General features: G+C 35.7%; 1 protein-coding gene across 1 annotated transcript; it reads right to left on the reverse strand.

The window, feature by feature from the left end:
- Nucleotides 1–11,293: 11,293 nt before the first annotated feature.
- Nucleotides 11,294–12,274, reverse strand: LOC130975363 (homeobox-leucine zipper protein REVOLUTA-like). The gene is made up of 4 exons (XM_057900170.1): nucleotides 12,253–12,274; nucleotides 11,956–12,130; nucleotides 11,612–11,771; nucleotides 11,294–11,368 (listed from the first exon to the last, which is right to left on the reverse strand). The coding sequence occupies exons 1-4, from the start codon at nucleotides 12,272–12,274 to the stop codon at nucleotides 11,294–11,296; spliced, it is 432 nt and encodes a 143-aa protein (XP_057756153.1).
- Nucleotides 12,275–13,801: the final 1,527 nt, after the last annotated feature.

Raw genomic sequence — 13,801 nt, forward strand, 5'->3', positions numbered from 1 at the left:
AAATCCTTTAAATTGATATAAAGTTTACAAATTTTGGAATTTTGTAGAGGAAGTTATGATCATTCAAAGTTGGTGTTAAAAATGTGAAATTCTGCAAAGTTGTAGAATTTTATAATTTCTGATATGTGCACACACACAGTCTTGTGCACACGTACACCTCTGCGAAAGTTTCAACCTGTGCGCACGCACAGACCTGTGCGTATGCATACACAGAGGCAGGCAGTCTGTTTGCAGCACTAGCACAGCTAATGAAAAATTGCAACCTGTGCGTACGCACATGTTGGGAAGGCCAGTCTGTTGGGGGCACTGGCACAGGTTGTGCGAGTGAACAGGCGTTGTGAATTTTGGCAACTGTGCGTACGAACACCCCTATGCGTATGCACACGTTTTAAAACCCTCCAAAGCATGTGCGCGCACACCCCTGTGCGTACGCACACGTCCTGTTTCTCAAATTTTCCTTTGTTTTCAACTATTCTACCTTCCCAACAAGGTTGTAAGCTTCTATAACACCATTTTAAGACTCTTGGGCCTAGTTTTGGATATTTAACACATGAGAAAGGATTTAAGGGTTTTAAATGATATTATTTTGGAAACTTAGAAAACAGAGGCCTAGGTTTCTAGCATTCTGAGGATGGTTCGTTGGTATGTGATGAATGTTGATGTATGAGATGGGCACTGAGGTACCGTTGAGATCGTAATGGAAATGTGAATTGGCAGTGGTTGTGATGAAGAATCACTGATGTATCAAAAAATGTTTTCTGAAATACCACTATACTATTATTTTGTGATTATGAGGCGTTATGCGCCCGACAGGGACGGCGGTTGGATCCCGCTTGTCGAGGTAGCGGCAGCGGCGTAAGGACGGTGGTTAAATCCCACTTACGTTGAGATGTGAGGTCTGAGGCAATAGTATTCCGCTCGCATCCCTTCGGATCAATAGAGCGTGCAGGCACAAAATCCTAGACAGTGATCCGAGCACTATATCTTGGGGGTTCCCATATGATGATTCCGAAGGGCGACATCTCCATGGAAATGTGTCGGGTTGGCAGTTGAACCGACAATGTGATATCACAGCAAATATGGCAGGCATTCATGTGCATTTTCTATTTGTTTGTATGCTTTGCCGACTTGTAATAGTTTGCCTATTTGTGTAACATGTCTAATTGCTATTTGTATTACTTGCCTTATATGCTCCTACATGTGTTTTACTTGCATTGTATATACTTGTGTTTTCTACTGAGATTGAGAAGGTTCGGAAGGCGGTGGCGATGGGATCGCATGGAGGATCGGTTGGTGAAGGCTGTGGGACAGCGGTGTTTGATAAGATTAGAAAATCCCCTAAGATATAGTGCCTTGTTTAGTTATGTTAATATATATATATATATATATATATATATATATATATGCTTTACTGTTTTAGTTATGCCTTAAAATTGAAATCTTGTGATGGATATGAAGTCTAGGATTGCCTACGGCGTCCTGGTGTCTTATATCCTACATCATTGGGCACTATTACCATACTCAGAACCTCCGGTTCTCATACCATATTTCTGTTGTATTTTTCAGATGCAGGTCGCAACTCACCTCGGTGAGTTGTCTGGTTGGTGACAGAAGCGGAGGATCTGGATACTTTTTTAGTCTTTTGATTTATTTTGTATATGTCTCTCACTTTTGTATTTTGCTTTGCCTAGAGGCTTGTATTTGAGAAAACAAAATTTGTATATGTCTCCAGGGTGTGCTGTTTTTGATTTTTTTCTATAATTTTGCAGTAGTTTTTGTAACTCCACATGATCATCAACCTAAAAAAAGAAATAACAGAGATAAATAAAAATTGGGTTACCTCCCAACAAGCGCTTCTTTAATGTCAATAGCTTGACAGTGGGCTCTCATGGAGCCTTACAGATATTCAGAGCATTGTTGGGACCTCCCAACACCAAACTTAGAGTTTGAATGTGGGGGTTCAACACCAAACTTAGAGTTTGGTTGTGGCCTCCCAACACCAAACTTAGAGTTTGACTGTGGGGACTTTGTTTGACTCTGCATTGAGAGAAGCTTTTCTTGCTTCCTCTCCATGGTTACAGAGGGAGATCCTTGAGTTTTAAACACAAGGTAGTCCTCGTTCAATTGAAGGATCAACTCTCCTCTGTCCACATCAATCACAGCTTTTGCTGTGGCTAGGAAGGGTCTGCCAAGGATGATGGATTCATCCTCATCCTTCCCAGTGTCTAGGATTATGAAATCAGCAGGGATGTAAAGGCCTTTGACCCTTACTAGCACGTCCTTTACCTGTCCATAAGCCTTTTTCATGGATTTATCTGCCATCTCTAATGAGAATTTGGCAGCATGTACCTCAAAGATTCCCAGTTTCTCCATTACAGAGAGTGGCATTAAGTTTATGCCTGACCCCAGGTCACACAGAGCCTTCTCAAAGGTCATGGTGCCTATGGTACAGGAAATTAAGAATTTACCAGGATCCTGTTTCTTTTAAGGTAATGTCTGCCTAATCAAGTTATTCAGTTCATTGGTGAGCAAGGGGGGTTCATCCACCCAAGTCTCATTACCAAATAACTTGGCATTCAGCTTCATGATTGCTCCAAGGTACTTAGCAACTTGCTCTTCAGAAATATCTTCATCCTCCTCAGAGGAAGAATATTCATCAGAGCTCATGAATGGAAGAAATAGGTTCAATGAAATCTCTATGGTCTCTATATGAGCCTCAGATTCCTTTGGTTCCTCAAATGGGAACTCCTTTTTGTGCAGAGGATGTCCTATGAGATCTTCCTCACTCGGATTCACGTCCTTCTCCTCCTCGTCTGTGCATTCAGCCACACCAAGTAAAGTTACGGCCTTGCACTCTCTTTTTGGGTTCGCTTCTGTATTGCTTGGGAGAGTGCTAGGAGGAGTTTCAGTGACTCTTTTACTCAGCTGGCCCACTTGTGCCTCCAAATTTCTAATGGAGGACCTTGTTTTATTCATGAAACTTAGATTGGCCTTAGATAGATCAAAGACTATGTTTGCTAAGCTAGAGGGACTCTGCTCAGAATTCTCTGTCTGTTGCTGAGAGGATGATGGAAAAGGCTTGCTATTGCTAAACATGTTTCTTCTACCATCATTAAAGCCTTGTTGAGGCTTTTGTTGATCCTTCCATGAGAAATTTGGATGATTTCTCCATGAGGGATTATAGGTGTTTCCATAGGCTTCACCCATGTAATTCACCTCTGCCATTGCAGGGTTCTCTGTATCATAAGCTTCTTCTTCAGAAGATGCTTCTTTAGTACTGTTGGATGCATTTTGCAAACCATTCAAACTCTGAGAAATTATATTGACTTGCTGAGTCAACATTTTGTTCTGAGCTAATATGGCACTCAGAGCATCAATTTCAAGAACTCCCTTCCTTTGAGGCGTCCCATTACTCACAAGATTCCTTTCAGAAGTGTACATGAACTGGTTATTTGCAACCATTTTAATGAGTTTCTGAGCTTCTGCAGGCATTTTCTTTAGGTGAATAGATCCACCTGCAAAATGGTCCAATGACATCTTAGACAATTCAGATAGACCATCATAGAATATATCCAGGATGGTCCATTCTGAAAGTATGTCAGAAGGACACTTTTTGGTCAGTTGCTTGTATCTTTCCCAAGTTTCATAGAGGGATTCACCTTCTTTCTGCCTGAAGGTTTGAACATCCACTCTAAGCTTGCTCAGCTTTTGAGGAGGAAAGAACTTGGCTAAGAAAGTCGTGACCAGCTTATCCCAAGAGTTCAGGCTATCTTTAGGTTGAGAGTCCAATCATATTCTAGCTCTGTCTCTTACAGCAAAAGGGAAAAGCATAAGCTTGTAGACCTCAGGATCAACTCTATTGGTCTTAACATTATCACAGATATGCAAGAATTCAGTTAAGAACTGAAAAGGATATTCTGATGGAAGTCCATGAAACTTGCAATTCTGTTGTATCAGAGAAACTAATTGAGGCTTTAACTCAAAATTGTTTGCTCCAATGGCAGGAATTGAGATGCTTTTTCCATGAAAGTTGGAATTTGGTGCAGTAAAGTCACCAAGCATCTTCCTTGCATTGTTGATGGGTTCGGCCATGTCTCCTTCTTTTTCGAGATTCTCTGTAAGATTTTCTCTAGATTGTTGTGCTTTAGCTTCTCTTAGCTTCTTCTTCAGAGTCCTTTCAGGTTCAAAATCTGCTTCAACAAGAATGTCCTTGTCCTTGCTCCTGCTCATATGAAAAAGAAGAGAACAGAAAAGAAGAGAAATCTTCTATGTCACAGTATAGAGATTCCTTTCTGTGAGTAGAAGAGAAGAAGAAAAGAAGAGGAAAAATTCGAACACAGAGAGAAGAGAAGAGGGTTCGAATTATGAGTAGAAGAGAAGTGTTAGTAGATAAATAAATAAATAAATAGAAGGAGATGAGAGAGAGAAGAAAATTTGAATTTTAAATAAGAAAAAAGAAAAATATTTTTGTTTTTATTTTAGTTATTAGTTAAAATTCAAAAATTAAGAAAAGGGATAAAATTAAAAGTTAAAACAATTAGTTAAATAAAAAGATTTTTGAAAAAGAGGAAGGTGATTTTTGAAAATTAGAGAGAGAAAAGTAGTTAATTGGTTTTGAAAAAGATAAGAAATAGTAAAACAAACAAAAAAATCAATTAGTTGGTTGAAAAAGATTTGAAAATCAATTTTGAAAAGATAAGAAGTTAGAAAAGATTTTGAAATTAAAGTTTGAAAAAGATATGATTTTTAAAAAAGATATGTTTGAAAAGATATGATTGAAAAGATATTTTTAAAAAAGATTTGAAAAGGAAATTAAAATGATTTGATTTTTGAAAAAGATTTTGAAAAGATAGGATTTTTGAATTTGAAATCTTGACTTGACTAACAAGAAACAACTTATTTTAAAAATTTTTGACTAAGTCAACCCAAAGATTTCAAAATTTATGAGAGAAATAAGGGAAAGATATTTTTTGATTTTTTTGAATTTTAATGAGGAGAGAGAAAAACAACTAAAATGACTCAAAACATGAAAATTTTGGATCAAAACCAATGATGCATGCAAGAACACTATGAATGTCAAGATGAACACCAAGAACACTTTGAAGATCATTATGAACATTAAGAACTTATTTTTGAAAATTTTTCAAGAAAAAAAAACATGCAAAACACCAAACTTAGAGACTTTTCATGTTTAGACACTATGAATTCAAAAATGCATATGAAAAACAACAAAAGACACAAAACAAGAAAATATGAAAATCAAACAAGGACACTCATTAAGAACAACTTGAAGATCATGAAGAATGCAATGCATGAATTTTTTCGAAAAATGCACAAATTTTAAAAATATGCAATTGACATCAAACTTAAAAATTGACACTTGACTCAAACAAGAAACACAAAATTATTTTTTTGTTTTTATGATTTTATTTTATTTTTTTTTTGGATTTTTCAAAAATTATTTTGGAAAAACGAAAACAAAGAAAAAAATTTTGAAAAATTTTGAAAAATTTTTGAAAAGAAAATAATAGTTAAAACAAGAAGAAAATTACCTAATCTGAGCAACAAAATGAACCGTCAGTTGTCCAAACTTGAACAATCCCCGGCAACGGCGCCAAAAACTTGGTGCACGAAATTGTGATCTCAATGGCGCCAACAACTTGGTACGCACAATTGTAATCTCAACTCTTTTTCACAACTTCGCACAAATAACCAGCAAGTGCACTGGGTCGTCCAAGTAATAAACCTTACGTGAGTAAGGGTCGATCCCATGGGGATTGTCAGCTTGAAGCAAGCTATGGTCATCCTATAAATCTCAGTCAGGTGGATTCAAATGGTTATAGAGTTTTGACAATTAAAAGAAAAATAAAACATAAAATAAAGATAGAGATACTTATGTAATTCATTGGTGGGAATTTCAAATAAGCGTATGGAGATGCGTTATTCCTTCTGAATCCCTGCTTTCCTACTGCCTTCATCCAATCCTTCATACTCCTTTCTATGGCAAGCTGTATGTTGGGTGTCACCGTTGTCAATGGCTACTTCCCGTCCTCTCAGTGAAAATGGTCCTCTACGGTTTCTGTACGGCTAATCAACTGTCGGATTTCTCGTCTCGGATGAAAAATACCATGCACAGATATCGTATGGCTAATCAGCTGTTGGTTCTCGATCGTGTAGGAATAGGATTTACTATCCTTTTGCGCCTGTCACCATGCCCTACAGTTGAGAGTTTGAAGCTCGTCACAGTCATCCCATCCCAGATCCTACTCGGAATACCACAGACAAGGTTTAGACTTTCCGGATCTCAAGAATGCTGCCAATTAATTCTAACTTATACCACGAAGACTCTGATCTCGGATTCAGATGCCCCATTGTCAGAGGGGAGTCGATGTGAATCGTTGATTAGAAACCCAAGAGATATGCATTCAAGCTTGTTTTCATGTAGAACGGAAGTGGTTGTCAATCACGCGTTCATGAATGAGAATGGTGATGAGTGTCACATAATCATCACATTCATCATATTCTTGGGTGCGAATGAATATCTTAGAATAATAATAAGAATGAATTCAATAGAAGAACAATAGTACTTTGCATTAATACTCGAGGAACAGCAGAGCTCCACACCTTAATCTATGGTGTGTAGAAACTCCACCGTTGAAAATACATAAGTGAAAATAAGGTAGGCATGGCCGTGAGGCCAGCCCGCAATGTCTAAGGACAAACAATGATCAAAGATGTTCCAAAAGCTCGTCCAAAGATGATGTCTAATACAATAGTAAAAAGTTTTATTTATACTAAACTAGTTACTAGGGTTACAGAAATAAGTAAATAATGCAGAAATCTACTTCCGGGCCCACTTGGTGTGTGCTTGGGCTGAGCATTGAAGCTTTCACATGTAGAGGTCTTCCTTAGAGTTAAATGCCAGTTTGTAACTTGTTTCTGGCGTTTGACTCTAGCTTGCAACTTGTTTCTGGCGTTTAACGCCAGAATAGGGCAGAAAGCTGGCGTTGAACGCCCGTTTGCATCATCTAAACTCAGGCAAAGTATGAACTATTATATATTTCTGGAAAGCCCTGGATGTCTACTTTCTAACGCAATTGAGAGTGCTCTATTTGGACTCTTGTAGCTCAAAAAATTCCATTTCGAGTGCAGGGAGGTCAGAATCCAACAGCATCAGCAGTCCTTCTTTTGCCTCTGAATCAGATTTTTGCTCAGGTTCCTCAATTTCATCCAGAAAATATCTGAAATCACAGAAAAATACACAAACTCAGAATAAAGTCTAGAAATGTGAATTTTTTTTAAAAACTAATAAAAATATATTAAAAAGTGAATAAAACATACTAGAAACTATATAAAAACAATGCCAAAAAGTGTATAAATTATCCGCTCATCAGAGGACTCACTACTTAAGTACAGATGCTGATTTCTAGCAACTGTATCAATGAGCTCTTGAGCCTCTTCAATTATTTTTCTCATGTGTATAGATCCACCAGCTGAGTGATCTAGAGATATCTGAGCCTTTGTTGTAAGCCCGTAGTAGAAGATGTCTAACTGCACCGATTCTGAAAATATTTCAGAGGGACATTTCCTTAGCATCTCTCTGTACCTCTCCCAGGCATTGTAAAGGGATTCATTATCCTCTTGTTTAAAGTCTTGGATGTCCAACCTTAGCTATGTCATCCTCTTAGGAGGAAAATATTGATTCAGGAATTTGTCTGACAACTGTTTCCATGTTCTTATGCTAGCTTTAGGTTGGTTATTTAACCACCTCTTAGCTTGGTCTTTTACAGCAAATGGAAACATTAATAATTTATAGACATCCTGATCTACCTCCTTATCATATACTGTGTCAGTAATTTGTAAGAATTGTGCCAGAAACTCAGTAGGTTCTTCCTGTGGAAGATCGGAATACTGGCAATTTTGCTGCACCATGATAATGAGTTGAGGATTCAACTCAAAACTACTGACTCCGATGGAAGGTATACAGGTACTACTCCCATATGAAGCAGTAGTGGGGTTAGCATATAACCCTAGAGTCCTTCTGGACTATTTATTTCCACTTAGGTCCATGATGGAGAAAGGGAGATGATGTGGATTTATTTTATTTACTTTATTATATTTTTTTATTAATTTTTTTTGAAATAATAAGAATAAGAAAATGGATATTAAAATAATAAAATAAAATAGAAAAAAATTTAAAAATATTTTATGAGGATTTTTGGAAAAGAATGAGGGGAGAGAAAGTGATTAGGAATTTTTGAAAAATATATGATTTTTAAAAATTTTGACCAAGTCAACCTAATGAATACAAAAATTATGAGCAATTAAAGGAAAAGATATTTTTTATTTTTGAATTTTATTATGAAAGAGAAAAACACATAAAAGACAAAAGACTTGAAATTTTTAGATCCAATGCTCCTTGTTTTCGAAAATTTTGGAGGGAAAATACCAAGACACACCAAACTTAAAAATTTTAAGATCAAGACACAAAGAAGACTCAAGAACACTTTGAGGACTCACAAGAACAACAAGAACAAAAAGAAAGAACACCAAACTTAAGATTTTTAGAAAACCAAAATAAAATTTTCGAAAACTAAAGAAAAATTAACAAGAGAACACCAAACTTAAAATTTGGCACAAGATTTAATCAAAGAAAAATTATTTTTTTAAAAAGATTTTAGAAAGAAAGACTCAAAGGGGCAACTATTCCTAAGAACATAGACAAATTCAACAAATGTAAGGATTGAACAGAGAAAAACTATTTTTTTAGATGATAAAAACACAAAGGATACCAAACTTAAAACATGCAACTAGACTCAATGAGAAACTAACAATTAATAAAGAAAAATAATATTTTTGAAGAAATTTTTTTTTTGAAAAGAAAGTAAAAGACTCTAAACCAAAAAGACAAATTTTTCCTAATCTAAGTAACAAAATAAACCGTCAGTTGTTCAAACTCGAACAATCCCTGGCAATGGCGCCAAAAATTTGGTGCACGAAAATTACAATCACACTTTGTAATTTCGCACAACTAACCAGCAAGTGCACTGGGTCGTCCAAGTAATACCTTACGTGAGTAAGGGTCGATCCCACGGAGATTGCCGGCTTGAAACAAGCTATGGTTATCTTATTATTCTTAGTCAGGATATCAATAGTGGTTCTTAGTTTTAATTGCGAAGAGTAAAAGAGCATGAATTAAATGATACTTGTTATGCAGTAATGGAAAACAGGTTGAGGTTTTGGAGATGCTCTATCTTCTAAAGTTCTGCTTTCCTACTATCTTTTTCTTCACGCACACAGGTCTCCTTTCATGGCAAGCTGTATGTTGGTGGATAACCATTGTCAATGGCTACCAGCCATCCTCTCAGTGAAAAAGGTCCATATACATGGCTAATCATCTGTTGGTTCTCACTAATGTTGGAATAGGACCCAGTGATCCTTTTGCGTCTGTCACTACGTCCAACATTCGTGAGTTTGAAGCTCTTCACAGTCATCCCATCCCAGATCATACTCAAAATACCACAGACAAGGTTTAGACTTTTTGGATCTCAAGAACACTGCCAATTGATTCTAGCTTATACCACGAGGACTCTAGATTCACGGATTGAACGCTCTGTTGTCAGGAGAGGCAGTCAAGCTCGTGAACCAGGAACCCAAGAGATAAACACTCAATCTAAGGTAGAACAGAAGTGGTTGTCAGGCACACATTCATAGGTTAAGAATAGTGATGAGTGTCACGGATCATCACATTCATCATGTTTAAGTGCGAGTGAATATCTTAGAATAGAAACAAGCGTGATTGAATAGAAAACAAAAATAATTGCATTAATTCATCGAGACACAGCAGAGCTTCTCACCTCAACCATGGGGTTTAGAGACTCATGCCATCAAAGATACAAATTCATATGTAAAATGTCATGAGGTACAAAATAAATCTCTAAAAGTAGTTTTTATACTCAACTAGTAACCTAGGTTTTTAGAAAATGAGTGAACTAAAATAAATAGTGCAGAAATCCACTTTCGGGACCCACTTGGTGTGTGTTGGGGCTGAGCATTGAAGCTTTCACGTGTAGAGGCCTTCTTTGGAGTTGAACGCCAATTTGTAACTTGTTTCTGGCATTTGACTCTAGCTTGCAACTTGTTTCTAGCGTTTAACGCCAGAATAAGGCAGAAAGCTGGCGTTGAACGCCAGTTTGCGTCATCTAAACTCGGGCAAAGTATGGATTATTATATATTGCTAGAAAGTCTTGGATGTCTACTTTCCAACGCAACTGAGAGCGCACCATTTGGGATTCTGTAGCTCCAAAAATTTTATTTTGAGTGCAGGGAGGTCAGAATCCAACAGCATCAGCAGTTCTTTATCAGCCTCTGAATCAGATTTTTACTCAGGTCTCTCAATTTCAGCCAGAAAATACATGAAATCACAGAAAAACACACAAACTCATAGCAAAGTCCAGAAATGTAATTTTTGCATAAAAACTAATAAAAATATACTAAAAAGTAGCTAGATCCTACTAAAAATTATATGAAAATACCCCTAAAAAGCGTATAAAATATCCGCTCATCAATAGAATTCATACCTTAGGATTGCAAAGAGAACGTCTTAAGTTGGAAAACAACTATCACAAACTATGGTGAGAGGAGCCTTTGCTGTAAGCTGTTCTCCACTCTTAGTTTTGTAGTGAACTCCTTTGACAATTCCATTTTCTTCTAATAGATATGTGACAGTTCCTTGTTATAACTTTGCACTGAAAAACATAGTAGTACAAAAGCAAGATCATATGAACTTCATGTCTTCATGTATAGATATTTATTCAAGAATCAAATTGTGAACTTGATGAGAAAATTGTACTTGTGAAGAGAAGAAGCCTTCGCTCGCATTCTTTGATGAAATGGCCATTGTGAAAGCTTTTACCGGAAATATCAGAACTAAACTTTTCCAAGAGATAAGAGAGTTTGGTATTTTTTCCATCTTTGTAAAGGGCATAGCCAAAGACTAGTTGTGCATCAATTTCATCCACACAATCTGCAACAACTCATAACATTCATTCTATTATGAGCCTTAAATTTGATGTGCAGAGTTAAGGGAATGTGTTTGTACCTAAGATTGAAATTCTTCAATAATTTGTCACCAAAAACCTTGTCATCCATCAGGAATTTAAGATTGAATAAATTGTATCTACTTAAAATTCAATCCAATTAACTAAACATTCACTTAAAAATAAAAATAAGCATCCGCATATCTAGTAAAATGAACATCCAGCAATAATGAATCGTTCTCATTCTATTGCAGCTAATTTTCAACCATGGAATGATAAGGAGTAGTAACCACCAAATCACAACTAACATCAATAGTTGCAGCTGATGTCTGCAGTGTTTAAGGACAAAAATTACTTAAATAACCCTTCAAAAGATCAAAACACAAAAATACTATATATATATTGATTATATTCTCATCACATGTTGATATAAAAAACAAAACTTAATTCAATCTAAACCATGACACATATACAGTAGTGCATCAAAAAATACATTTTGAGCGTTATAACTTCTTTTGAAAAGTAGGTGAAAAATTGTTAATCACAGAGGCACGTGTTCCATATATACTTACAATTTGCAATTGCTGCCTCATGTAACCATTCTCACACACAAGCTGTGACACTTGTTTCTGCAACCGATCATTTTCTTCCATCAACAACTTATTCATTGTTGTAAGCTTCTGGTTCACAGTTTGAAGCCGCGAAGCTTTTTTTCTCTGCTTCTCCCTACACCTGCACCATTATGATTCCATTTCAACAACACCCCACAATTCACATAACCAAAAAGTTGCAATCTTTGAAGCCAAAAATACAATAAAATTAAGATTGTTAGATGACAACACCCCACAATCAACCAAAAAAAAGTGAGATGTTTAAATTAAAAGTTTGAGGCAAACCTTCTATTCTGGAACCAAACCTTGATTTGCTTTGGTTCAATGTTAGAATGAAGGGGCACTCTCGGATCAGTTGTTGCCTCCTGAGAAAACTTGGTTTTGGACACTCAACATAGACCCTTTCAAGAGCTTCAACCTGTTCAGCAGTGTACCTCGCATATTTCCCAGAATTAAGGTGCTTATATAAAACATCAATTTCTGTTCAGTTTGCAATAGGTATTTTAATGATTAGTTAATCACTTCATCAATGAATATTCATCCACAAAATAAGCAAACAATTTTGATTCGATACTTGTTGGAGACCAAGAGGACCCAAAGACCTTGGTTCTTCTTCAATATCATTTCAAAAGCTTTGGTCTTCTAAAAGTTACAAAATAATAGTTTCTGTAAGTTTTATCCATGAAAAAAAATTCAATATGAGTAAATTAAACATCCAACCTTTATGAGAAAGAAACTCCAAAACATAGAAAAAAACACACACAAAATATCCAACACACTTTTATTCAAACTTAAAAAATTAATGATATGAGAAACATAAAAATTGAAACAGCACTACAAAGAAGAGATTACCATGTTGGTGGACGTCAATCGGGGGAGCAGGATCGCAACAAGTCTGGTGCGTGAGCAGGGGGAGACCGTCGGGCAACATGGGGTGGCGAACTTCAACGGCCACACTAACGATGGCCGGTGTCGTGGCAGCATGGTGGAGGGCGACATGAGGGAGGACGCGCCCGCTGAGGCGCGATTGAAGAGGGCGACACGAGAGGACTTGGTGCGGTGGATGATGGCAATGCGAGGGAGGAAGAGAAAACGTCTGCGTTGAGAGAAAAGAAAAAAAAGAATAGCGCTGAGAGAGAATTAGAATAGGGTTAATGTTAAAAAATACTGACCCTAATATTTAAATTCAAAATTACTAATTATTAAAAATTAATTAAGTTAATTATTATATCATTTTAATTTTTTTATTTTTATTATACACATTGTATATTAAATATATTGGCTCGTCATACTTTCTCAATTTTAATATAAAAAGCTCTTACTAAATGCAGAGAACAAATTCTGAAAACATTTCACTGTGTCCAAAAAAACAATTACAATATCCTTGCTTTTAGCATTAGTTAAAACTATACCTATATATGAGATTTGTCTTTATCAAATGATCATATCAATTAGCTTTTACAATATTTACTAATTGTGGTAAACTCTAGGAAGTACAGACACGTCTAAAACATACAATACGGATACTCTTGCAATATAATTGGATAATAAGTCTAAAATATTTATACTCATGTCGATCTATTCTTTAGTTTTTTTAATCTGTGAATGTGCACAAATTCTAACAATAAATATTTTTAATCCTTTTTAATGTTATTTTTTATTCTAATTTATTATTTAATAATGATAAAATATCAATTATTATTTATATGTTTTATTATATTACGTGAATTGAAATCCAATATACTATAGTTACATGATTTGAAATCCAACAAAATAAAACCTCATTAGATGAAATATCAATAATCATTCATCTCTTTTTTTTTACATAAAAGGCAAGACTAAACAGTTAAGTCTGTTAAAACTTAAAAAGAAAAACCTTCAAAGACAGAAACCAGCCATAAGAAACTTTAGGATTTGCTTTCTTTCTGTTATAATCTCTTGATTTCTTCTTAATGTTTCTTACTTTTACAAGATTTAGGAAAGCATAATAAAAACAGATTAATGATTTCAACTTTTGTTTTTACAAAATCTTGAAAACAAGAGATATTATTTTGTTAAAAATCAAAGAAACCATTTTCAAGTAAATTTGATCTGTTGCACTTATTTAAGCCTAAACCTGTTTTAGATTCCAATTGTGAACCTTTCAGCAGA

This window comes from Arachis stenosperma, chromosome 4, assembly GCF_014773155.1.
Source record: "Arachis stenosperma cultivar V10309 chromosome 4, arast.V10309.gnm1.PFL2, whole genome shotgun sequence".
Taxonomy (NCBI): Eukaryota; Viridiplantae; Streptophyta; class Magnoliopsida; order Fabales; family Fabaceae; genus Arachis; species Arachis stenosperma.

What these genes read in the sequence shown, in the direction of transcription:
- LOC130975363 (XM_057900170.1), bottom strand. Translation starts at nt 12,274, where the DNA reads ATGATATTGAAGAAGAACCAAG. An exon ending in GATATTGAAGAAGAACCAAG is followed by an intron (nt 12,131 to 12,252) that starts GTCTTTGGGTCC and finishes CAAACTGAACAG; the next exon opens with AAATTGATGTTTTATATAAG. An exon ending in TGAGGCAGCAATTGCAAATT is followed by an intron (nt 11,369 to 11,611) that starts GTAAGTATATAT and finishes TAAACACTGCAG; the next exon opens with ACATCAGCTGCAACTATTGA.